Below are 26,637 nucleotides of genomic sequence, written 5' to 3'. Positions count from 1 at the left end.
TCCTCACCTCCTCACCTCCTCACCACCTCACCTCCTCACCATCTCACCACCTCACCATCTCACCTCCTCACCTCCTCACCTCCTCACCACCTCACCTCCTTACCACCTCACCTCTTCACCACTTCACCTCCTCACCACCTCACCTCCTCACCATCTCACCTCCTCACCTCATCACCACCTCACCTCCTCACCACTTCACCTCCTCACCATCTCACCTCCTCACCATCTCACCACCTACCATCTCACCTCCTCACCTCCTCACCACTTCACCTCCTCACCATCTCACCACCTCTCCACCTCACCTCCTCACCTCCTCACCATCTCACCTCCTCACCAACTCACCATCTCACCTCCTCACCATCTCACCACCTCACCTCACCTCCTCACCTCCTCACCACCTCACCTCCTCACCATCTCACCATCTCTCCTCCTCACCATCTCACCTCCTCACCACCTCACCTCCTCACCATCTCACCATTTCACCTCCTCACCTCACCACCTCACCTCACCTCCTTACCTCCTCACCATCTCATCTCCTCACCATCTCAGTTCCTCACCATCTCACCACCTCGTCTCCTCACCTCCTCACCTCCTCACCATCTCACCTCCTCACCATCTCACCACCTCACCTCCTCACCACCTCACCTCCTCACCTCCTCACCGTCTCACCATCCCTCCTCCTCACCTCCTCACCATCTGACTTCACCACCTCACCTCCACACCACCTCACCTCCTCACCACCTCACCACCTCACCTCCTCACCATCTCACCTCCTCACCTCCTCACTGTCTCACCACCTCACCCCCTCACCTCCTCACCTCCTCAGCATCTCGTCATCTGGGGGGTGGGGGGGAAGGGATTGGAGGTGGGGTGGGGGTGGGGTGGATGAGTCGGGGGGTGGAGGGGTGAGGGCGGGGGCTGGGTATTGGGTAGGGGTTGGGGTGGGGAGGTCTGGGTGGGGGGATCTGAGTTGGGGTGGGGATTGGGAGATGGGGGTGGGGTGGGGATAGGGTGTCTGTCATAGCCGCCGTGGTCAGGAAGGTTTATGAGTGACGGGGAAGAGTCTCCCTTTGGCGTCCCCGTGAGTGCCCCCCACCCCAGCACGCAGACGGTTACCCCGTCTCTGCAGTCCATGTCTGCACACCTTGGGGCCGGGCTGGCTGTGTCCTTCCACCTACTCAGTCATCCTCCAGGGTATTGAATCTAATTTTGTATTTTTACACGTGGTTAGGAAACCGCTTCACAGCAGGCGTGTAAAATGTCTTCAGTGCTATCCCGTTATTAGATAAATGTGTATGTTTACATCATTGTTTATAGTAAGTGTCAGAGGTGGAGTCGGTGTGACCCAGTCTACAGGGTTCATATAGATTCTGACCCATAGCACAGCAGAGTTACCTTGTGCTCTTTGCCTGGATGTCCCCGCACGTCTGCAAGGCTAATGATACAGACAGACAGACAGACAGACAGACAGACAGACAGACACACACACACACACGCACACCCCTTTACAAGCTTTCTGTTCGTAGACTGGTGGCCAAATCCATTCTGAAGAGCCCTGGGTGGTGAGGACCGAGGGTCAGCTGCGTGTTAAAGGTACCATGGGTGGGTGGGGTGCCGTTGCCCCCCTCTCATAGTGTGCAGCCTAAAGGCAGTGAAAACACCAATGCCTAACAAAAAATCAAAAATGAAATATTTATTACCGCATTTTGTGACTTAACACCTTTTTCTTTTAACATAACGTCACAGTCCTCGTACAAGTATTTTAATGTAAATTTGACAAAGCTTAAAGGTAACAGCATCTTCTAGTGAGGAACACGTGCGGAGAAAAGAAGATTTCATGGACATACAATACCAATTCCACAGCAGATCTGATACTAGCAAAACATTCTTTTTTTTTTTTCAATTGAGGTAAACACATAGAATATCTAACATGAAACAAGTAATAGACCGAACTGTGTGTGGAGTTTGTGACAGTATGCTCGTGCTCTCTCGTGGCCCAGCGCGCTGGTTGCGGTGCGGGGCCTTTCCGAGCTTGTCTGTGAGTCCAGGAAAGCTGCCCTCTTCCCACCGTTCCGTCCACAGCCTGGACCACACGAGCTGAAGGTGCAGCTGTCCCGTGCGCATGTCCAGCGGCGAGCTCTGTGAAGAAGAGTTCCCCAAAACCATCACAGGAATTGGCTTAGGAAGCACAAAGGAGATCAAGACTCGTTTGAAAGTAAAGGATGGGCTCGTGGCGGAGTCAAGGCCGGGCATGAAGACACATTCTTGAGGCGGAAGGTGGGAGCCAAGGTCGCCAAGGTCCGTGGAGCTCAGCCTGCAGCTCAGCCTGCAGCCCTCGCACACACCGTCTCCTGGGTAGCGAATTCACCGATGAACTAATACAGTCATTCTTTTGGGAACAACACACATAGTGTGGAAAACAAGGATATATTTTTTTTCTCTTCTAAAACTATTTGAGGCAACATAACGGAAGTGATCAACAGAAATGTACAAGTTTAACTTAGTTCCTACGTTGGTACTACAGTAGTTGTAACTCTCGGAGTCTTTTTTACGTGGCAGCGCTGCGTCAGGGAGGCCTGGGTCCGTTCACATTTGGGTTCTTGTCGTGTTGGTCCTCTGCTGCTTGATGAAAAAGGAGAAAAGTAAAAAAGAATCACAGCTGTCTGGGATTTTGTGTGAAGTGTCCACATCTGGGCAAAGTTCACAAAGTCTCAAAGTAGCTTTTGCGTGCGTTTCCTTTTCCCTTGAGTGCCATCCGCTGGCGGGCGAGCCCGGGGTGGACAGAGCACGGGCCGTGGGGCCTCTCCTGGGCGGGCAGGGGGTGTGCTCCGTGCATCGTCATGGCAGGGTGGTGGGGGTGGCTTGGCAAGTACGAGTGCATTTGGGGTCCATGTCGTAGCTGAGTGGGTGCGGGGGGGCATCTGGGAGGTGCCACACTCATTCCCATCGGCCTCTGGGCGGTGGCGGTGGCGGTGGCAGCGCACAGTCCCCGGCGAGCTCTGCAAACCTGTAAGCGAGGGGTGGAGAAGAAGACGGGTCAGGTCCCGGGATGGGTGAAGATGCAAAGAGAGAAAAGAGACAACAACAGACACTGCAAATCTTATATCTAAATTTAGCTGCAGATTCGTGCCAATGTTTGCAGACATTCAAATTGTAGTTTGCATTTAATTTCATCGCACAGCAGTATAATGCAACACAACAGAACTAAATATTTAATGCAACTAAATGTCATAAAGTGGAAATGTTTCTCAAAATGGTATTCAGTACATTTCTTTGATAAATTCAATAAGAATATAAATTTTGAGTCCAATTTTTATCGGTTAAGTGTTGATAAATCATTTATTTTTCCTGACTGCATTCACAGATAGGCCCAAAAACTGTAGCTAATAAAGTCAAACAAATTGACATCTCATTATATCTTTTTCTTCATGAAAAATTTATTATAGAAAACATGTTGGCATATTCATGTTGAGGGGCCTGGCTTTTATGTATTTTTAAAATGAGGCCCTTCTTTTGAATTAGAGTCATTGTGTTGGCAGTTCACCAGAGAGACCAAGAGGGTCAAAGGTAAGAAGTCAATGGAAGGTCACAGGACATGCTCAGTAGGTCAGTTCTCTAAGTTCCCCCAACAATGTCCTGACGCCACGCATGCAATGTAAAGGAACCCGGAACAACGTCTGCCGGGCTGACATACAGGGAAGTTGGGTGTTCTGCTGTGGATTCCGTCTTGCTTGCTCCCTGCTGCCTGGCTTGTGTTGTGTGGGGAGAAGGTCCCCCGGCCCTGCCCCTCTGTGTCACCTCCCCGTCCTGCCGTCGCCCAGCTGAGCAGATGTCTTTGAGAGTGTAAGCTGGTAATGGAAAGGCGGCTACGCCACAGTCGTTTTGTTAAATAGAGCCGGAGTCCATTATTAGCAGAAGTGGCAAAAGTGTCTGAGGACAATAACAGCCCCGTGCGGCGCCGTTGTGTTTACTTCGCTGCAGCAGCCGGCTCAGTGGATGATGATAATTAAGTACCAAATATACCATATTGTGCGGCTGCATAATCAAATCAAGAGAGGATAATATTCTTCTGTATTAAGCTATTAATGTAATTGGTCATGAAGCATAAAATATGTTATGTAATTAAATAGGGTAGAAATTATATGGCCTATATTAAGAATTATCCAAGCTGAGCAAATGTTTTCTCTCTAGCTTTCCAGGGCACACTGCTTGTGACGTTTTTTGAGTGTTTCAGGAGAGGAAGGCGGGGAGGAACTTGGCCCCATGTGTGCGTCGTGGTGATGTCCTGAGATCATGTGTGGATTGCCGGCTTCTGTTTTCATAGCGAGGGGGATTTAATCAAGGTATGTGCGTTCTGTGAAGTGTCTGTAAGGCCCACAGCGTGAATGGTGCATGCGTGGTGGTGTGGTTGGTCATCTCGTTGGCAGAGCTGGAATTCTTTTAAGATGGGGAGGCACCTGAAGGTTTCAAGTAACACTCGGTCTTTGTGGAAAGCAGGGCCTCGTGTGCATCCGATCCTCAATGTCCTTCCTCTAACTGTGTGGAGCGACTCCCCTGCCTGCCTAAAGTCGGTCGGCATGTGTGAAAAGTCACCGTCAGTCAGCATGTCCGCGGTGGCGCGTTACACGCGTGTGGGCTGGCGTCATCACGCGTGGACTGGAACCTCTGCATACAAGATAACTGCATAGCCATCATTTTTGGACAGGTTTATGCTACTCCTAGGACCGTCGTGGTTTTCCTTTTTTTAAATTTTTTTTTAATTGAAGCTTGTTTAGTTTCTGTCTGTCAACGGTTGACTTGAGACGTTATTTTGATTTTCAAGTGTCTGGGTGTGAGTCTCGCTTGTGTGGGACAGGCACGTGTGTGCTGGTGCCTGCTGGGGTGCTGTGGGTTCTCGTGGGGGTCCCCTGGTTTGGGCATTTGCAAGCAAAAGTGAGAGCTGTGTGGTTCTGGAGGAGGTGAGGTGTGGTGGTTCTGGAGGAGGTGAGGTGTGGTGGTTCTGGAGGAGGTGAGGTGTGGTGGTTCTGGAGGAGGTGAGGTGAGGTGGTTCTGGAGGAGGTGAGGTGCGGTGGTTCTGGAGGAGGTGAGGTGAGGTGGTTCTGGAGGAGGTGAGGTGTGGTGGTTCTGGAGGAGGTGAGGTGAGGTGGTTCTGGAGGAGGTGAGGTGAGGTGGTTCTGGAGGAGGTGAGGTGCGGTGGTTCTGGAGGAGGTGAGGTGAGGTGGTTCTGGAGGAGGTGAGGTGTGGTGGTTCTGGAGGAGGTGAGGTGAGGTGGTTCTGGAGGAGGTGAGGTGAGGTGGTTCTGGAGGAGGTGAGGTGCGGTGGTTCTGGAGGAGGTGAGGTGAGGTGGTTCTGGAGGAGGTGAGGTGAGGTGGTTCTGGAGGAGGTGAGGTGAGGTGGTTCTGGAGGAGGTGAGGTGTGGTGGTTCTGGAGGAGGTGAGGTGGGGAGGTGAGGTGAGGTGGTTCTGGGGGAGGTGAGATGTGTTGAAGTGAGAGGTGTGGTGGTTCTGGAAAACACAATGGGGCAAGTGAAAAAACTGGTGAGCAGGGGTGAGGCGGGGCGGGTGGTATGAGCAGGGGTGGTGTGGGGTGGGGCGTGCCATGTGAGCAGGGGTGGGGTGAGGCGGGGCTTGTGGTGTGAGCAGGGGTGGGGTGGGGCGGGGCGTGTGGTGTGAGCAGGGGTGGGGTGGGGTGGGGCGTGTAGTGTGAGCAGGGGTGGGGTGGGGTGGGGGGTGTGGTGTGAGCAGGGGTGGGGTGGGGCGGGGCGTGTGGTGTGAGCAGGGGTGGGGTGGGGTGGGGCGTGTGGTGTGAGCAGGGGTGGGGTGGGGTGGGGCGTGTGGTGTGAGCAGGGGTGGTGTGGGGCGGGGCGTGTAGTGTGAGCAGGGGTGGGGTGGGGTGGGGGGTGTGGTGTGAGCAGGGGTGGTGTGGGGCGGGGTGGTGCGGGGGGTGTGGTGTGAGCAGGGGTGGGGCGGGGCGTGCTGTGTGAGCAGGGGTGGGGTGGGGTGGGTTGGTGCGGGGGGTGTGGTGTGAGCAGGGGTGGTGTGGTGTGGGGCGTGCCGTGTGAGCAGGGGTGGGGTGGGGCAGGGGGTGTGGTGTGAGCAGGGGTGGGGTGGGGTGGGGCGTGCCCTGTGAGCAGGGGTGGGGTGAGGCGGGGCTTGTGGTGTGAGCAGGGGTGGTGTGGGGCGGGGCGTGTGGTGTGAGCAGGGGTGGGGTGGGGCGGGAGGTGTGGTGTGAGCAGGGGTGGGGTGGGGCGGGGCGTGTGGTGTGAGCAGGGGTGGTGTGGGGTGGGGCGTGCCGTGTGAGCAGGGGTGGGGTGGGGTGGTGTGGTGCGGGGCCTGTGGTGTGAGCAGGGGTGGTGTGGTGTGGGGTGTGCCGTGTGAGCAGGGGTGGTGTGGGGTGGGGCGTGCCGTGTGAGCAGGGGTGGGGCGGGGCGGGGCGTGCCGTGTGAGCAGGGGTGTACTTACGTGTCCTTGGTGGCGGTGGTGGCCCTGGGAGGTTACATGTAGTGCCACTGCCCGTCCATGCCCATGTTCATGCCCATCCCGCTCATGGGTCCTGGGAGGCACCACAGGGGACAGGGAGAGAGAGAGGCGGGCGTCAGTCACTCCTCAGTCACTGGGTGGCCGGTGTGCGGTATTGTGTGTGCGCCCTGCCCTGCCCTGCCCGGCCCGGCCCGGCCCTGCCCTGCCCTGCCCGGCCCGGCCCTGCCCTGCCCTGCCCTGCCCTGCCCTGCCCTGCCCGGCCCGGGGGGGGGGGGGTGAGCCGCGGGGGGCGTGGAGGGCACCCTACCTGCGGGCCGGATCCCCATGTGCTGCTGGCCGTCCAGGACGAAGCTCCCCATGGGCTGGCCCTCGGGGCTGTAGGCCGCTCCCTGGCTCACTGAAGGATCAAGAAGAAAACCTGATTGTAGTCATTCGAGGAGACAGAGGAGAAAGGAGAGAAGACAACCACACCATCAGAATCCGCGCCCTGGCACAGCGATCACGGGGGAAGGGGGGAGGGGGTGCTTTGGCCGTGTACAGGGTTGTCTGTTGGGGTTTTGACAGTCTGGTCGTGGTAGAGCCTTAACAAGGTCTTTGTACTGAGAAAATAAGTAGGGAATCAATTCTGAGAACTTGAGTGGGCGCCTTATTACATATTGGGCTGCTTGCTGGCGTTTCCCAGTCCTATACATGCTTCCTGTGCTTAGTAATGGCACGGGGCTCTGGTTTTGTAGGAAGCTGGCATGAGAGCCCGGTGGAGTGGTGCTCTGTGAGAGGGGAAGAGTGCTGGATATGGAGCTCATTTTGCGTAGTAAAGGTATTGTAGGTGTATTTCCATTATGCTATTACATTTACGTAACTTTGTGCGGTCATTTTGCGTGTCGAGTATTTGTGCAACACGTTGTTTGCCATGGGATGCGTCAATTCAGTGTGTTTACTTAAGAAGAGTGGCGTGACCATTGTGAGGACGGGGGAGGCGGGAGGGTGATGGGGTTCACAACTTGCCTGCTCGGTTAGACTGGTCGATCATGGGCTGAACTATTCTCCTCCTGGCGTTAATGAACCTGGAATGGACAGAGAACACGGGTCACCTCTGCTGACCACCGGGGCGCCTCTGCCTCTGGGGCGAGCGGGGGGGGGGGCGTGCTGCAGCTGGCACTCTTAGGAGGCATTGTTAGGTCAGCAGAGCCATCCATTAGGCTGTCTAAAGTTTTATCACCAACACAGCAGTAATAAGTGCTGGCCAGAAAGACTTCTGCTCTGCTCTCAGTCCCAGGCAACTCCTAGAAAGCCAGGGTCATGCCGAGGTCAGTTCCGGCCGGGGGCTGGACGCCTAGGGCAGCGGGCGGGGTAACTGCCAGCCAGAAAGCCAGCCACCTTTCTACCGCCCGCCTCGGTACACGTGGTCGGGATGAGAGCCTGAGAAACAAACGTAAATGCTAACTTCATGTTACTTTAATGTTTAATAATGTCCATCAAATATTCATGGACAGAGTGAGCTGCTGGAAACCTCCTCCATGTCTCCAAATCTAATAAGAACAAGATCATTTTCTACTACTGTCCCTCTGCTTTCCGGGAGTGGCACTGCCCACGTGGGGACTCCAGCCTTCCCGGGGCCGGAAGCTCCCGGCGGGCTGTCCCTCACAGTCCGCGTGAGCCCCACGGCTCTCCCCTCCGCTGGGGTGGCATGGGGGCTGACCGCGAGGCCGGCACTCCGCTGTTGACCCACGGCACCACCTCCACTTTTCCAGTGGTCTTGACGTCCTTTCCCCCCCAGGCACCGAGATCCTCAGACCTCAGGGGTGAACCTGCCTTCCCGGGCTTGCCCAGCGGAGCCTCCACGACTCAGGCCACAGCAGCCTGAAGTTTCTGGGTGTACCTCTTCTTTTGTGACGACCCTCTTGACTGCCATCGTGTGTGCGCGACACAGGCCGTGTCCCCTACTGTCGAGGGCCTGGGCCAGCCTCCGGCCTCAGCCGCGTGGGCAGCACGGCCTGTGCTTCATTCACGTGCACGCCATTGAGTCTCTGCAATTTTGTTCTCAAACAGTATTTATGATCCACAGTGCTGTTTCTCTCCATACTCAGAATCCTACCACATTCCTTCGGATCACGCAATTTCCAAAACAGACGCCTCCAACTCTTCAAAATCTCTGACCACACGAGCTCTGCCCGTGGCCGGCTCCTTGTTATCATGCTGCGCTTTATCGTTGACGCCCCCCAATCTTGGCATATTTCCTTAATGACTCTCAGAAAATGTTGGAGCCGGAATGTGAAATTACTGCCTTCTCCATACGAATGACCCAGGAAGGCACAGCAATGACCCCAGAATCGGGCCATCTAAACGATACACAGAAACAAATCACATGAGGAGTAACTTCACGACTGAAATAACTTTGTTACTGAAATGAACTTCCCGTATAATATGGTCTGTTCCCTAGAATGACAGGACATGAGGGTTTTTCCACTTCCTCTTATCCATATTTTCCAATGATCTTTCAGTACTCACGGAGTAAAGACAGTATCAATGTAAAAATAAAGCTGCTGCTTTGCAAGTCCCCCATCTCCCAAGCTTCCGGAGCCAAGCTCCATTCATGTGCAGAGACAAGACTTGTCCTCAAAGGGCTCTGTGGGGTTCTTGGATATTAACTGGGCCCCAGAAATGACATCTTGCTAAGTGTAAATGCATCAGTCGCATATGGATCGAGTTATCCCCGAATCTCACACGGGTTTGAAAAATAGGGGAGAAGAGGGTCTTGGCAAAAAATAGTTCGGACTTTGCCAAACGGAAAACATTTGAAAAATTGCGGAAGACAGCCAACTAGCCGAAACTGCTGCTCCCAGCCTTCGCGGAGAGCCCCGCAGGCGGCTTCCAGTTCAGAGCCGAGGCTTCTCAGCTGCCCCCATCCAGAAGAGCCTCCCGGGTGCCACGCCCCTGTCAAAGGGTTTTGCGGTTGTGCCCATGCGCTGTACAGACAGTGGGCCCCACGCGCTCGGGTCTTCTTTGTGTCTCAGTACACATTTCTTTAAAATAACCCGAGTACCACGTCTGGTGCCTTTTCCGCATCTTGCTTAAACAGGAGAGGGCATGGCCCGCGGGGACTCACTGGGCCGCTCAGTCACTCGTCCCACGGACTGGGTCCCCAGGGAGCAGCCCGGGCTCGCACCGACCCTCGAGAGCCACCACGGAGACCGTCTGCACAGAACGCTCCTTAACTATTACCTACTAACACGTCAGCCTTCCAATAACCCCATAATCCACACGAATTCAACCCAGAACCGGTACATTAAAAGGCAAAGCTCAGGTGACTGGCTTGCTGGGCCATGCCCTCCCCTCCCCTCCCCTCCGCCCCTCCTTGTTTGGCACTGCATCGTGTCCTGCTGCTGCAATCTGACAAACTTGGGGCTTTCCAACGACTTTTTAGTGCAGAGCATCGCTCAGGTGGACCATGCGTGGCTCTGCAGGGCTGCAGGCTGGGCGCCGGTGACTGGGGCAGCATTCCTTCAGTCAGGGCAGCCTGCCCTGACCCTGCCCTAACCAGACCCTGAGGTCCGGCTCCCGCCTGCATGAAGCCTTGGAGAGGAGAGGGATTGTGACTTGGGGCAGGGCTGTAGGCTCCCGTTCGGCGTATCACCTCATCAATAACATGCACGAAGCACTTAACAACTTCCGTATACCCTCTGCGTAGGGGAAAAGGAGGCGAGTACCTCTGCACAGGGGAGGACACAGGGAACCCGCTCCCTCGGGGACCCAGCACAGCCTCGGGCACGGGCATGGTTCAGCCACGAGGCAAGCCCACATCTTGGCCACGCAGCCTCACTCTTACATGTACTAAGCAGGCATAGATGTGTGGCTGGTAACAGTGCCCAGGTGGGCTGATAAAAGGTTAATAATGTGCCTTGTTCCTCAAAGGAGCACATGTCCGCATGGCAGGTCTTTGTAGACATCATAGCTCAGGGCCAGGAGTCTGGCCTAGTGGTTAAAGTGCTTGCCTAGCATGCACGAAGACCCGGGTTCGATTCCTCGGTACCACATACATAGAAAAAAAGCCAGAAGTGGTGCTGAGGCTCAAGTGGTAGAGCTCTAGCCTTGAGAAAACCCAAGGACAGTGCTCAGGCCTGGGGCTTAAGCACAGGACTGGAAAAAAAAATATGTGGGGACCCAGTTGGACTCACACTCCCTGAGTGACACCCCAATTCTTGCTGCTGTGCTCCTGAAACCATCAGCTTAGGAAAGATACAAAACTACCCACGGGAGCCTCCACGTGGTTCGCACCACACCCAGCTTAGAAGGCCTCCAGATGTCCTAGGCATCTCTGCACCAAGGAAGTCCTGCTACAGATCACACCTCAAACCTTACTATTCTGCCTAAGCGCCGAGACTTGCAAACATCCAGGTTACATTTTGTTTCGGTGCCAGTCCTGAGACTTGAACACAGGACCTACGTGCTGGACCTGAGACTTCTTTTGCTCAGGGCTAATGTTGGACCACTTGAACCACAGCTCCACTTCCAGTTTTCTGGAGTCTCACAGACTCTCCTGCCCAGGCTGCTTTGAACCACGATTCTCAGATCTCAGCCTCCCGAGGAGCTGGGACGACAGGCGTGAGCCGTTTTACTTGTGAGTCTTAGCCACAAAACACACATGCTTCCCTCCGGTCTCTGGATCGCTCTGGTTAGGTACACCAGTTTGTAATCATTTCCCTGCTCCTGTTCCACCTGTGTCTCCCAAGGGAGCCCCCACCAAGGCTCCCGTGGAACTGTTCCCCGGCCTGCCTCCCTCCCATGAATGCAGAAAGAAATCGGCTGTCTCATTTGGCCAAGGCTCGTGTCGCTAATCGTAGAGTTGTTGCTTTTTCAGTGAGATGTGAGAAATTTTCTCACAGACAGGGACATGGCCTTTTCTGTCCTGTGCAATACTGAACTACGATCAACCCTGTTCCGTGACTTGGCGTGTTTGGCGTGTGGCCAAACACCTCGCGGGCTGTGATTCTGAAGCATAGTCACTCCACGAGACCACATCTGCGTGACCACTCCTCACGCACCTGCACGGGTGACCTTTCAAAGCTACTTGAAAGCAGGGGAGGCCAAACACGGAACAAAGCCATTCCTATCTAGGGTCCATTGTCGTAAGGATAAAATACTTGGTCGGTCGATGTAACTGCAGCGTATTGCCTCACCTGGACACCAATTCTCACAGTTGGAAATCAACCAGAGCGACTGACATGGACACCCCACCTCTGGCTGCCTGCTCACCACAACTGGCCTACGAGGAAGCACAGGGTGTGGTGGAGCGCTGTGCGCCGGTGGTGTTGAGGAGATGGCCGCCCGCCCGCCCGGCGCTGAGGACCTGCCTCTGATTACCTTGTCATCTGCTCCAAGGAGACGCAGGCTCGGCCCGCACAGTCGAGCAGGACAGCTGTTAGCTGCCTGTCAAGCCCTCGAGTGGACAACTAGTCCAGGAGCAAAAATGTCATCCTTTGATCTGGCAAGGAGCAGCTGCTGATTTAGAGTACGACTTTGTTCTCCCGTTCTATTTCATTTCTTTCCTAAGGCAGAACCACAAAATCCAGGAGGAAAAAAAAGAAGTGCCGTTCCCAGCACATCAACAAGCTCTGACAACTGCAACAGGCTTTCCCGGCCCTAACAACGCTCCCAGGCATCTCCTTTGAGCTCCCCCCCCACACACACAGCCTCCATTTTCTGCAATGCGATAGTTATTGTTTAATTCAGCTTCTGTAAATGGAATGGACTGTGGCCAGGCAGCCTGGGGCATAAACACACCTGTATGACGGCAGCCCGAGACAGCAGGCAGGTCCTGAGTTCAGAGAGAATGCGCCACTTGTCCTGACAGCGAGTTTTACCCTAAGTGAGTGAGTTTCTATTTTTGGTGACACCAGCTTAAGGTGACCACATTTAATCTGTGTCTTCTCCAGTGGCACTGCACTCTTTCACTCAAGGAGCAAAAAGAATGAGTTCTTTTTAATCTGGAAGCTAACAGACCCATCAAAACTGTTTATGTAATGCCTATAACGGTATCAGCCACTGCAAGCTCAATTAACACCTAGGCTTTAGAAAAATGCAATATCAAAGGTGCCAAAAGGTTGATTCCATCATCACTGATTTGTGCTGACATGAGCTTCCCCGCGGAGCCTGGGAGGGAAGCAAGCCGACAGCGGGCTCTGCACGGAGGCGCACGTGTGTTGTCTCGCTAACCACTAAACGACTTCCACATTCCTCCGCAGGAGAAGTCAGGTCAGACCTGTCCTGGCAGCCGTGTGTGTGTGTGTGTGTGTGTGTGTGTGTGTGTGTGTGTGTGTGTGTGTGTGTGTGTGTGTGTGTGTGTGTGTGTGTGTGTGTGTGTGTTCACAGACAGAGATCTATTCTACTTAATTCTAGGGTCCTCATACATGCTACTACATAAGACAAAGAAAATCCCGAGTTTGGGAGGTGCTAGAAATAAAGGAGAAACAAAGGGACAGTGAAAACGCTTGCTCCCGTTTGGTCACCAGGTGCTAGGGCTCTGTTCTCTCGCTCCCTTCCTTCGGGCCTTTCCCCATACCTGCTTGTTAGACGAGGACCCTTCTGGAGCTGAGTGGCTCACACTGAGCCAGGCTTTGGGTGGGAAGTAGGGAAGGAAAAGAAACCAAGGTGTAGAGGAGCAAGTATCATGTAAGGTCTACTCTTATTATCTCTAGGTCTAAGAAAATCAGAACGCGCATGCCTGTGTACACACACACACACACACACACACACACACACACACACACACACACACACGCACACACACTACTAGAGCCTGAACTCAGGATCACAGCGCTGTCCTTTAACTTTTTCACTCAAGCCCAGCCCTCTATCACTCGAGCCACTGCTCCATTTTAGGCTTTTTGGTGGTTAATTACAGACACGGTTTCATGGACTCCTGCCTGAGCTGACTTAAAAATCTCAAGCCTTAGACTTCGATCTCTGCAGCAGCTAGGACTGCAGGTGTGAGCCACCGGTGTGCCTTTACAACTACCAATTTTTAAGGATCACTATAATCTGCATCTGTCACGATTTATATTCCTTATTCTATACTCAAAACAAAAAGATCAAAGACAAGAGTCATATATAGCATGAACTTACTGTACAGTCATATGCTGTCTCTCCCTCTATAGGAAAATCCATGTATTTTGAGACCTTGTCTCAAAAATCCAAGGGTGAAACGTGGCCGTGAGCTGGCCAAGCAGATGTCAAGTCTTACGTTTGACTCCCAGCACCCCGCCCCCCACAACTAATGACTCAATTCCCCAGGGAGGAAGACAGGAGAGCCAGGTTAAAAGAGCACAGAGAACTGGAGGGAAACGGAACGTGTTCACACACCACGGCAGGCCTGCGCTGACCTACTGAGCAAGGGAAAGAGAAGGAAGGAAACTCCAGTTCTGGTCTAGAATCCCTGGTGACAGTTCACAGGTACGGGGCGGGCTTCTTGAGGGGTAGGCCGAATCCCTAAAATTCATGGGCGGTGCAAAAATAAAATGTGGGATTTAAAGAAGACCTCCAAACAGCCACGGAGGGAGGGGGTCGGCTGAACTGAACCCAGACACCAACAAGGTGGAAAGCTGTGCCATTCCCAGGCAGAATGGGGAAGTGAAATGGGCTCGCGTGAAGGTGGCATACATGCAAGCATGGGCCCTCTGGCGTGGAGGATTTCTTCTGCATCGGGTTTTGATGGTGAGGGAGAGAAAGATATGAAAGGATAAGAGACCGAGAATCTTAATGAGAATGTTATTCCTTCTCTCTGCGGTGGGGTGGGGAAACAGCGTTGCTGTGCTTCTTCCTGTGAGCTGGCAGCATCCTGTCTCTCACGAGTGAGGCGAGAAGATCCCTGCTCTCTCACAACAGGGCAGACGAAGAGTGTCCCCCTTCAGAGCGCCCCCAGTGCGGGCTTCTCTCCACTAAGGCCTTCCTCTCATCCTGGCTGGCCAGGCCAGGTCAGCCGTCAGCGGTGCCATGTGTCTGTCCACTTCATTCCCAGATGGTCTGTCACTAGACCATTACAGACGTGTCACGTGGGTTGTGACAACTTGTGCTCCATTTCAAACTTGACAAGAACAGGACATGTGGGAGAAGTATGTACATTCGTGAAAGTACACAAGCATGTGGGATGGGCGGGGGAGGGCACGCGTGCACACACACAATACTGTGTTTTTAAGCAATAACAAAAGACAACCAAGGGCAAGGTTTTGCTAGATAGTGACAACTAATTTAGAAGAAATTGATGGGACAAAGTGTCACATTTAAAAGGGACTCCATTAAGGGTGAGGGCTTCCAAATTGCGCCCTCTTTCAAATGATATTTATCTTTTTAAATGGGCTTTTAAGGTGAAAAATACAACACTTGGTCTGTTCTGGTGTGGAAACAAACGGTCTCTACTCTTCCCAAGGGGCCTGGCACCCTGAGGCAGCAGCCAGGGGCGAGGGGGCAGGGGCGGGGTGGCCCTGCCTCTTCCCCTGCCGCAGGGACCAGATTAGCAGAGGAGCTGTGGAAGAGACTGCCACCGGTGTAAAGAAAGGATGTTTCGGGACAGCATCTTGGAAAGGTGGTCGGTCCTGCCTCAATCCCACTGATTTCTTTACATTGTGAGCTGGGTATCTTGTTTGAGAGGCTGAGATTTTAGCACTTGCAAAGGGAGCCATGAGTGAGAAATCTCCTAGGTGTTAAACTTTAGAGTGGCTTCAACCCAAAATATGAAAAAAATGAGACTAAAACACAGAAAGTCAAGTAATATTAAAAAAAAAAAGATCCAGCAAAGAAAGCAGCATACACACACAAAGAATCTCAGGTTTTTCCTACTTAAGCCAAGCATTCACCCGCTCACAGCGGCCTTTACTGAAAGGACCCATGGGTGAAAGCCAAAGGTTTAAAACATTCCACAACTCAACTGAAATTCACTCCCAAGACCTGTACCTCAAAACACAGGGACTGCGCCACATGTACTGGACAGAATAGAAGACCGGTGTCCCCGAGCCACAACAGCTCTCCACACCCTCTGTCCTTCCGATAGCCAGGCAGCCTCCCGCCCTGTCTCCCCAGAAGCCCTGGGCAGGCTTTCCAGTGTGTGGCGCTCTCAACAGCCACATCTCCGGCACCCTCACTAGTCAGAAGAGGCAGAAATGCATCCGTATCCTGGCAAACCACGGGATCCCGGGGCAGCAGCAGGGGTGGGCGCTTCCAGGATCCCCCATCCTGTGACCCAGCAGACCCACAGCCCCACCCCACGGACGCAGAGGCACCCACTGTGCATTGCCCTTTCAAAGTCCTTCTTCAGTTGACATCTATTAGAATTTCTTAAGGTGGTAGAGATGATGGCATCTGCAGTATCTCCATTGTTCACATCAGGGTCTATCAAAAATAACTCAGTACTGCACTGGGCGTAACTGCCACCGACACCTTAGGATCCGGTAATCCACAAATAAACCAAGATCAAGTTGTAGATTTTACCCCAATACGGTAACTACCAACAAGAACCCCAGCACCCACCCCTCTCTCCGTGGCCTTTCTCCACCACCAGGCTGTCTGGCCAGGGATCACGTCCTTGAGCTGAGCTCCAAGCTCCCTGCTCAGGACAGAAGAAGTTCCTCAGCCAGGAGCCACTCCAGCACCTCCTCCATATCATCCCACGCCATCCCACACACCAGGCCACGCCATACCAGGCCACGCCACACCACACCACCCCTTATCACACCATGCCACCACACCATACCACACACACCACTCCACACCACACACCACAGTCACACTTTGCCAGTCTGGCTTTCCTACAAATCTTACAGCGGCAGGCCTAAGGCAGGCCTCTGGAGCATCCCAGAGCCAGGACTGCGGTGAACCACCGTGCGAGTCAACACAGCGTCTTCTCTCCATCGGCGTGGCAGAGCTGAGTCCTGGGAAAGCTCAGGCAGGAACTCACTCTGCCCTGCCGTGCCTAGCCTGGGGACTGGAGCCAGGGCCCACGGGGGCGGAGGGGGGGTGGGGCGTGGGGTCTGACACCATGAAGGGAGGCTGGAGTCTTGTGACAGAGGAGAGGGAGCAGGGAGGGAGCTTGGCCCCTTCATCCCGTGTCTCTCACCACGGTCATGATGCATGATGCACACAGACCTCCAATCCCCAGCAACCCACCGCCGGCCAGGGATCCAGACTTGCAGTGTTCAGCACCATTCATTTGAAACAAACAAACAAATGAAGTGGCGTTTGGTTCCTTAAGATGAATTATATTTTACAGGCATTTATCAACTTGAAAAAAAAGGATTTCCATCTCCTGATTTCCACATTCAACTCAAGTACTAAGCATTTATAGGGTCCCTGTTTTACATCACTTGCTACGGTGGAAGAAAACGATTCTACAGACCATTCACCCCATGAGCTGAAGGGACTCTTCAGACCTTGGGGCTCTCAGGGTACTCTGATTGTTACAGGAGGGTTTGGAGCTGGATTTTATTTGCGGGGGTGGGGAATGCCAGTGCCAGGGCTTGAACTCAGGGCCTGGATGCCATCCCGGCGCTTTTTTGCTCATTTGAGCTGCAGCTCCACGGACTTCCCTGCCCAGGCTTGCTTTCAGACACCATCCTCAGATCCGTCTCCCGAGTAGCTAGGATCGCAGGCGTAATTCTAGCTGGAGCTAGAATATTCCTTCTCACCTTCCCTATGATCTGCCTTGTATTTTCTACTCACTGAAATGTTTTATTTTATTTTTTTTAAATAACATCATTAGGGTATTGTTCTTGTTTAAATGTTTGCTTCAAAATAATGGCTAAGCGCTAATAATAACCTTGAACGTATGACACGTTAGCATCACGATGTGCAGTTTTCAAGGGTGAGATCTGTGGTGGGGTGGATGTGTGATGTGTGTGGGGAGGGCAGGGGGGGGAAGAGACGGGAAATGAGGAAGGGTACATCAGACGCCCCGCAGACCCCCCCCCCAGTTCCATTTGCTTGTGTACGGATCCTATGGCTACCAAGTCGGCGGTCGCTGCCTGAGCCCCGGCCAGCAAGGGCTCTGGTTCCATAAGCATTCTGTCATTCAGGCTGACGGCAGTGATTCACTCGCAGGAGGCACAAATGCCTCCCGTGTTGGGCTTATTGACCTCTGGTAGAGCAGCCGCTCTGTCATTACCATGAGGAGCAAATACCCCAGCTCTGTTTTGCTCCACTTAAAATTACTATTTGCTGTGAAGGATTGGCAAAGCAATTCTCGCAAGGATGGGGGTGAAGGGTGTGGCCGGGCTTTCCCTCTGTGAAGACCAGGGAAGCTCACCTCACCTCTCGTTTGCGCCGCTGCTTGCAGGTCGGGAGGAGGCGAGTTAACTGGGCCCCTGCCTCGTGTGCACAGTAAACCCCAACACTGACACGTGTGCGGTCCATTCAGAACGCAGGACACACGCACACGAACGCTGGACCCCACCCCGGTCCTGCAGAGACCATGGCGGCCACGGCGGCTGGGCCAGTCCCACACCAGAGGTGCTGCTTGAAAACCAAATACATTTAATGAACTAAGTTGCAAAATCATTGTCCTGGCTGGTCTTCACGCCCCTGGGTGGACACGCTGCCACGGGCGCAGAGGGGAGAGGCAATCTCTCTTATTTATACTGCAGCAGTTCCACATAACGGCAGCTTGAGAATCAAACAAAGGCAACTCTACAATAAAGGAGAGGGACAAGAAGGAGCAGGGGCCTTTCCCTTTTTTGGAAGGTAGAAGGGATGGGCAAGGCACAGAAAGTCAACTGAATTTGGCTGGTGGGGGGTCTTGGGCCTCGCAAGCAGACAACATCAGAGCGTCTGGACGGTGCCATCATGCACGGAGATTCAACAGCTCTATGGGCCTGCCTTGCTTTTAATCTGTCTTATCTAAAAACGTAAACTGCAATGAACATTGTTGTGCTAGTGGATTTAGTATGCCCTTGTTTCTGGATGTTTGGGTAAATGCCAAGTAGTGGACTTGCTGGGTCATTGGGGAGTTCTATGTTTAGCCTTTTGAGGCACTGCCACACTGCTTTCCATATTGGTTGAACGAGTTTGCACTCCCACCAACAGTGTAGTAGTGATCCCTCCTGGCCACATCCCCTCCAGCATCTGTTATTATTCGTTTTCCTGATCCTGGTCATTCTAACTGGAGTGAGGTGGAATCTTAGAGTTGTTTTGATTTGCATTTCTTTTATGACCAGAGATGTTGAGCATTTCTTCATGTGTCTATAGGCCATTTTTGTTTCTTCTACGGAGAAGACTCTTTAAGTCTTTGGCCCATTTTTTAATGGGATGGTTGTTAGAACCAACCTAGATGTCCCTCAGTTGATGAGTGGATCAACAAGATGTGGTATTTGTACACAATGGAATTCTATGCTGCTATCAGAACAAAACGACATCTACCCATTTGTTAGGAAATGAAAAGACTTAGAAAAAATCGTATTAAGTGAAGTAAGCCAGACTCAAAGGAACTTAGGCTCAATGGTTTCCCTCATTCGTCATAATCAGTAGAAACCTTGGGCTCTACTAGCAGAGATCTGCAATAGAGCAAAACCTTGATATATAAGGCCAAATAGTATGAAGCTAATTGAAAGGACCTCCAGGATATTGAAACAAAAGCCATATAACGAATGATTGTTGTCCTTAGTGTACTATGTTATCTCTCATCTCTTTTGCTGTCCCTTGGTTATCTCATATTGTTACAGTATCTCACTTTGTTATCTGAAATGTTGGATATATTTGTATTTGGTTATTTGAAATTGGATAGGGAAGGGGGGAAAACCAAGACGGGTGGGGGGTGGGGGGGAGGGTAATGGGTACCAAGACATGTGAAAGGGTATCAGTGTATGTGAAGTAATGCACCTTCTATCTGGCAAATATCATGTAACCCTTTTATTAATTACAATAAAAATATTTAAAAAATGCAAATGAAAAAGGGTAGAAAAAGGAAAGAAAAAAACAGAAAGAAAGGAAAAAAAATAAAATAAAAACATAAACTTCATTTCTTCCTTTACTAAGTTTGCCTTTGAAAATTCCCAATGAGAACATTGGCTTTTCTCCCCCCATATCTGAGGTCAGAACATGCTACACGGCCCGCGGTGGCTGCACTGCGTGCACATGGATGGGGTGGTTGGTGGTTTCCACTGTCTCCCACACCCACAGCAGACATTCCTGTCACTGGTCTGCCACGCCCTTTCTAACAGTGGATGTGGCCTCTGCAATGAAGGACATGGAACTGTGACCTGGCTCCCAGCAGCTGCTCTGTGAGTGTGGCCGCCTGCGAGCTCCATCAGGTCGCGGGACTGGTCCAAGCTCACTCACACGTGTGCCTGAAACCATCAGGAGAGGGCTGCCAAGAAGCTCCGACAGCCCCAGATCAGGCGGACCCGAGCCCATCGTAATATATGCACTGATGGGTTGTTGTGGTGCACTGCCCCTTTGTAAAATTAACACGGGCTGGAAAATGGGAGTTGAGCCGGAGGGAGGCTGAGTGCAGGTAGAAGGTCAGTCTAGTGGAGGTGCTTTATGAGCATGTATGGGAACACAGCACGAAACCTGGTAAAGGGCTGTGGGGGGGGGGGGACGGGGTTGGCAGCATATGTTCTATGACACTGAAACCCTGTTATGCAACTAATATAGCAAAAAATTATGCAGAAGAAAAATTTGACCAACAAAACATTTGGATCTACTTACGCCAGTCGCCAGTAGCTCACGCCTGTAATCCTAGCTACTCAGGAGGCTGAGATCTGAGGATTCAGGTTCAAAGCCAGCCCAGACATTAAATCAGTAAGACTCTTATCTCCATAATGCCCAAACCCCAAGTTTAAGCCCCATCTCACACACACACCCAGTTTGTGTCTACTTAACTGTGATATAGCAAGTTTTAACGTTTTCTGTTCACTAAGCACAGGCTCTAGGAAAGAGTCACTAATATCTTTTCTAGCAGCCATTTCAAATTCATGTTAAGGTAAAGATTTCCTGGAAAGAAGTCACTTTCTTACAAGCAAAGATTCTAAAAAATAAAATAGCAAAACCATGGTTAAAACCACAAAACCAATTTCTTTCTCTCCTTACACGCATGCACTTGCATTCATGTAACGACAGACTCGTTTCTCATGACCGCAGGGCGACTCCTTCTCAGCCTGGGCTGGGATCGTAGCTTGGACAGTATGTCCAAGGCTCTGGGGTCTGTCCTCAGCACCTCAAGGAAGAAGAATGCGTGGGGACATCCCCTGCTGCCCCTGCCCCAGCACCTACGAGGAGAGGTGAAATCGCAGGCCATCAGAAGGGAGCTGTCAGGACTGAGCTGCATCTACCATTTTGTTTTGCCCCAAGAACCAGGTGAAGCACAGTAGTCCAGCCATGGAGACCTTGCGCTCAGCCACAGAGCTACCAGAGGGCCATATTTTGCTGGCTACTTCTCTTCTTCCTTGCGCAGTGGTGGGGACCTGAGTGGGAGAATGCTGGCTGGCAGTGGCACCGCCTACTGAGGACAACTCCACTGGGACAGCGTGACACGACAACGTGACACGGAACACGACGGCAAGGCCGACTCGCCGGTCCCCAGGGTTTAAACCACAGCCTTCCTACAGCCAAATGGCGTTCTAGGTGCCCTTCACTGGACTGAAAACAAACGCAGCCCCCGAATACCATGCATATTTCCAAGGACGCACGATCACTGCTGCGTCTAGAAGATGGGCGGGTGCATTTTGTACGCTCAAACATGGACTAATTCAGAGATTAGGAGCAGACGCAGTCCATCCGACAGGCACACAGACTTCAGGCCATGGGACGGACGCGCTTCTGGGACGCCTGGAGAGAAGCGAAAGCCCAGGGCTCCGGGCAGGCGGGGCGTCCCCTCGCAGGGCACCAGCCCCCTGTCTTCTGTAGCCTTCAATTCCCCAAAGGAACAGATTCCTAACCTATTTTTTTCCAGCTTCCCTTAACCACAGCAACACTCCAGTTAGTAGGACATTTAATGAACCAAGCATTAAACAATCAACAACGAAAAGGATCACCACAAATCCTACCAATAGCTTTGCCACACAAAAGAAAGAAGTGTGAAGTAAACATTATTTTCATAAACGATCTGAGCCAGAACTTTCAAGAGGTAAACTGAGATAGGCCAAGGTTCAAACAAACAAGCCAGCAGAAGAGATGACCTCTGTCCTCTCCTTTCCTCTGCTCATCCTGAGCTCACAGAACACAGTACAGGTCTGACAAGGGACTTGCAGGAACACCATAGCTGGTTTACAATTTGTCTGGCAACTTCCCTTCCCAGATAAACACTGTCCAAGTACAACTTGTAAAGAAGAGGAGTGGCATATTGTTACAGTATCTCACTTTGTTATCTGATATATTGAATTTATTTGTATTTGGTTATTTGAAATTTGATAGGGAAGGGGGGAAAACCAAGACGGGTGGGGGTGTGGGGGGGGGGAGGGAAATGGGTACCAAGACATGTGAAAGGGTATCAATGCATGTGAATTAATGCACCTTCTATCTGGCAAATGTCATGTAACCCTTTTACTAATTACAATAAAAAAAAGAGGAGTGGTGTTTACTTGTCCTGGTCCTGTCCCTAAGTCTTTTTCCTTTTCATTGCTCCCCAGGGAAGCTGGCTTGTAACCTAGACTGGGGGGGGGGGACCAGTTCTCCACCTTGCTGACTGCCTTAGTATAAACCCTGGGCACTCCAGGGCCCGGGGTGGGGGAGGGTAGGGGTGTCACACGGGCCCAGCCCTGCTGGCCCGTCCCCAGGGACCAATGGCCTTCATGGATGGGGTGATCAGTAACTCACTTCTCTGAGCCAAACTCCCCAACCTTTGATGGGCTCCATCTCCTGACCAGGTGGAGTCATTGTTGCGATGAGCGTGGTGACTGTGGCTGAGCCAGGAACGACGAAGGCCTCTAGAGACGGCTGTAGAGATCATAAAACTGCACAGTGCCGTTTGTGCGATCGGATCCCAGCTGGCTGGCTTCCTTCTTTCAGGTCTACCTCCCAGTCACGTAATAGGGCCTTCTCAATTGCTTACTTTGAGGGAAATGTTAGACCCAAACTTTCAACTTATGCCAATTCACAAGCCAACAGGTCCAAAGCAAAAATACAGAAAAAGCGTACACAGAAAAGCACCTCCAATTTGGTAGCGGGTGGCCTTTCCCAGTCTTCACACTCTAGAGACGTGTGATTGAGCTGCTAACGAGAGGCATCAAGCAAGCCCTCGCTCTGAGCGGGATTCAGCAGGGTCACCCCGACGCGCTCACCCTTCCGTCTGGCAAGCTGCATGAGAACCGCACTTTTGAAATGGAAGTTATCTTTCTTTCTTCAGCAGCCTGTTCGTCGGGGCCCCCGAATCGGAGGCAACGCATTCCTAAGAATCTAGGCTTCCCCAACTTTCCCACCAAGAAAATCTGCAGCAGACTTTATCTCAACTCACGCTCCAGAGCAGTGCCTGCAGCCCCACCTATAACCCCAGAGCCCGGAGTTGGGGTGCACCAACTTCCAGGAGGAGAGTCTGGTCAAGGAGGGAAGGATGCTCAGAACTTGGGAGAGTCAGCTCAGGGTAGGTGAGAAGGGAGAGGGCCCCGGAGGCCTCTCATCCACCCTGTCAGGAAGGCCGGTCCCTGCCCTTCGAGGGACCCCCAGACCTTCCCTCCCTCAGCACCACGGTTCCTATTTTGGTTCTATTGATATTTGGTTATTGGTAATTTGGTTAACATTAATAATGGATAGCTCGAAAGTCTAGAAGGCATAAGAGTTTTTACTGAACTAACTTTTTTCCCCCAATGTCTGTTGCCCCTTTGGCATTCCACTAAGGTCTTTCTAGAGAAGCACATAAATGAAAACGCCTATAAACTTGGAAAGTAAACCGAAATCACTTAATGAGTTTAGGATTCAGTGCACGACCTAAGAGTCTCCACATTCAGCTGGAAAAAGAAGATGCACAAACTCATCTTCCCAGGTGCTGAGTCGCATGTGACGAGGGGCCTGGCTCAGGTCCGTGGACACAGAGCATGGCCTTTAAGACTGAGCACGTTCTTTAACCTGTCTTCAGTCTCTGCAGCTGTAAAATGAGAACAGAATGCCACCTGGTGCAACGGGAAGGCTACCAGGAGAGAATTACAGGGAGTGGACCGGAATCATCACACGCACAAGCAGCTGGCACTCACAAGATTGTTTTGCCGGGCTCTTATTTATGTCTCAGATAGGGACTTTTGGCCAGGGCTGGCTCTGGACTAAAACCCTTACTTATCCCTCCCATGTAGCTGTCAGTGCGGCTGTGCACCACAGCACCGTGAGCTGGGCTGAGACAGGATCGCGTTAACCTTGTGCCGCTGGCAGTGCACCCCGCGCGGCTCCTGGGTGGCCCCTGGGATTACAGGTGTACCCCAACGTCCCTGGCTAAGAAATGCACTTCCCGTGACTATGATCCCACAGATACGGCATGGCATGCACAGATGGAATCAGATCAGTCTTGGTCTCAGAAAGCCTGGAGATAAGTAGTGAAGGGAAAACCCTGCTCCAAAAATAAGCAGGGGTGGAAGGGAGGAAGGGAGGAAGGAAGGGAAGGAGGGAGGGAGGGAGGGAGGGAAGGGAAGGGAAGGGAAGGGATGAAGGAAGGAAGCCTTGACCCTGGTAGGTGAAACAGGAAGGTCACTAGAGAAAGGAGGTGCTCTTGGCTTCTGTACCTAGTAGAAAAGGTACTGACTGAAAGTAGAGGCTCAGTTCAAATCGTGATTCCGTCATTTCTGAACCCAGGCCTCTCTGGTTCACCACTTCTCATCCATCAATCCATTTTAATGACTAATTTTTAAACCTTGAGAGACAGGAAGAATCCCCACTACTACTACACGAATTCTGGGAGGGGGCCAGGTAACGCCCTGGGGCCCAGCCCCCAACACTGCTGGTGAGACCCCAAACCTGCGCGTGTCACAGCACTCACTGTGCCATCTCCCCACACCAACCACCGTCCTGCGATCCCAGGGACACCGGGCATCTTAGGTCATCCCGAGAGGTCGTGTCTTCCCATGGGAATACCTGGCTCCCCACACTGGAATGGATGAGAAGAGATATGGTGGGTGGACTTCTATTAATTGCTCACAAATTATCTAACCATCCAGGCATTTAGGAAGGGCACGCCCATACTAAAACTCTCACTGCCCATTGGCTAGTCAAGGTGGCACGAGGGGTCACTGCTGAGGAAGGGCCGGGGACAGGGCTGCTGCTGGAAGGCTGCCCGGCGCTCACAGGCCTGGGGCCATTCCCCTACTTAATATTCTGTGGAAAACTGTGTACAACGTTGGACACCCTTTTTTCCCATCTATGTAAATGAACAGGATGCAACGCAACACAACTCGCTCCACTTCCATTTCCCCTTGTTGGTGGCACTGGGGTTGAACTCAGGACCCTGTGCTTGGTGACAGGCCTTCTACCACCGGGCCACGCCTTCCCCCTTTTCTGCACTGGTAATCTGAGACAGGCTCTTCCTGCTCCCTGTCCCCCTCTTCCCGCTCCCTGTCCCCCTGGGCTCCCCATGTTTTCCCCGTGACGGAGCTGGGTGCCAGGCGCTGCCTTGTGGGCTCTCCCTCCCTTCAGGCTGACCTGGAGCTTGGATCCTTGTGCTCTCAGCTTCCGGCTGGGATGTGTGCCATCACGCCAAGCTCCTGGTGGAGAAGAGGCCTCAGACAGGGACGCCTGGGCTGGCCTCCAATGCGCTCCTCCTCACCTCCACCTTCTGAGGAGAGGCGGCTGACTCCTGTTATTACTCTTGTTTTTACTCTCATAATACAATTTCTATATATTAGTTTAACTGAGTTAGCAATATCACTCCTTAAATCACCAGACATCACGACAGTCGTCTAGAATGAACGCAACTTTGCCTCCAAACAGTATTTCTTCTTATGCATCGTCAACCTCATTAATAAGAATGTCACAGTTCTAGCTGGGAGCTGGTGGCTCACCCTGTCATCCTAGCTGCTCAGGAGGCTGAGATCTGAGGATCCCCATTCAAAGTCAGCCGGGCACCAAAGTCCATGAGACTCCAACTAACCACGAGAAAACAGAAGCGGTGCTGTGCTAGAAGTGGTGGAGCTTTGAGCAGAAGAGCTCAGGGACAGCACGCAGGCCCTGCGTTCAAGCCCCATGACTGATTAAAAAAAAAGTCGTAATTCTGTTTCCTGTCACAGAAGGAAAACATGGTACCCACACGAGATGAAAGGATGCTAAGCCTACTGGAAGGGCGAAAGGACCTTGTAACTGTCCCGCTGTGCAGTAAACCAAGGACCGGGCGGGTGAGTTTGGCAGTGCCCGTGGCTTCACCACGGAGCCTTCCTTCACAAGTCCATGCAAGTGTGTTCACGCAGACCGTGGGCTCTGAGGAGACCACAGCACAGACAGAGTGCACGCCGGTCCAGAGGGCCTGGGGGTTCCCTCAGCACTGGACAGCTGCAACACAGGCCCCTTCTTCCAGACCCGCGTCTGTCCACCTGGATATACGCAAAAGGGAAACAACCCACTCACACAAAGCCTGTGTGTGCCGGCGTGCTGAAACATCTGTGGGAAGAAAACACAAGCACGGAGCAAGCCTGTCTGCCCTCTTCACACACTCAGGAGTGGGACGGGAGCGCCATTCTCAAAGGAGCAAATGCTACACGAGACTGGGCCCCTCAAATCCTTCCCGAGGTTCTGTGAGGGGGACGCCACGCGCAGCGTCGGCAGGGAAGCCCTTCCCAGAACCAGTGCCATGGTTTATGTGTGCTCATCATTACTTCATCAGCAAGAGGAGATGGACAGCGGGCTGTAAATAATGGTGGGAACGTAAAAGGGAATTGATCCGTCTGGCACACCACCAGCCTGAACGGCTGCCAGTGACCACAGAGCCAGCCAGTGATGGGTCTCGGGTGCTGCCCCAGCAGGCCCAGAACAGTCTTAAAGCCAAACTCCTACCGCTGCACGCACGGCTGAGACTGGGGCCACCGCGGTCCTTCCAGAGTCCCAACAGAGCACCCAGAAGACAGCCAGACAAGACAACAGAACCGGGTCACACCGGAAGATCCATCCAAGCTGGGAAACCCCTCCACATCACCAGCCAAGCCAAATCATGAGCCCGGCCCGAGGCCACCACCATCGTCACCCATCTACCAAGACCCGGCGCCAGCCTTGC

The 26,637-nt window shown here is 52.6% G+C and overlaps 1 protein-coding gene across 6 annotated transcripts in view; it reads right to left on the bottom strand.

The window, feature by feature from the left end:
- Nucleotides 1-2,917: 2,917 nt before the first annotated feature.
- Nucleotides 2,918-26,637, bottom strand: part of Meis2 (Meis homeobox 2) — a 378,408-nt gene continuing 354,688 nt past the window's right edge. For all 6 annotated transcript variants that reach the window (XM_090318635.1, XM_090318634.1, XM_090318636.1 and 3 more), the window contains 4 exons: nt 7,485-7,543; nt 6,787-6,897; nt 6,462-6,552; nt 2,918-3,007 (listed from right to left, as the gene is read on the bottom strand). In XM_090318635.1, the coding sequence (XP_090174761.1) occupies nt 6,494-6,552; nt 6,787-6,897; nt 7,485-7,543 (229 nt within the window). In that variant the 3' untranslated portion in view covers nt 2,918-3,007; nt 6,462-6,493. The remainder of the gene's footprint in view (nt 3,008-6,461; nt 6,553-6,786; nt 6,898-7,484; nt 7,544-26,637) is intronic.

The sequence above is a fragment of the Megascapheus bottae genome, chromosome 25 (genome assembly GCF_031878675.1).
Source record: "Megascapheus bottae isolate mThoBot1 chromosome 25, mThoBot2.hap1, whole genome shotgun sequence".
NCBI lineage: Eukaryota > Metazoa > Chordata > Mammalia > Rodentia > Geomyidae > Megascapheus > Megascapheus bottae.
This window is presented reverse-complemented; position numbering and strand designations above follow the sequence as displayed.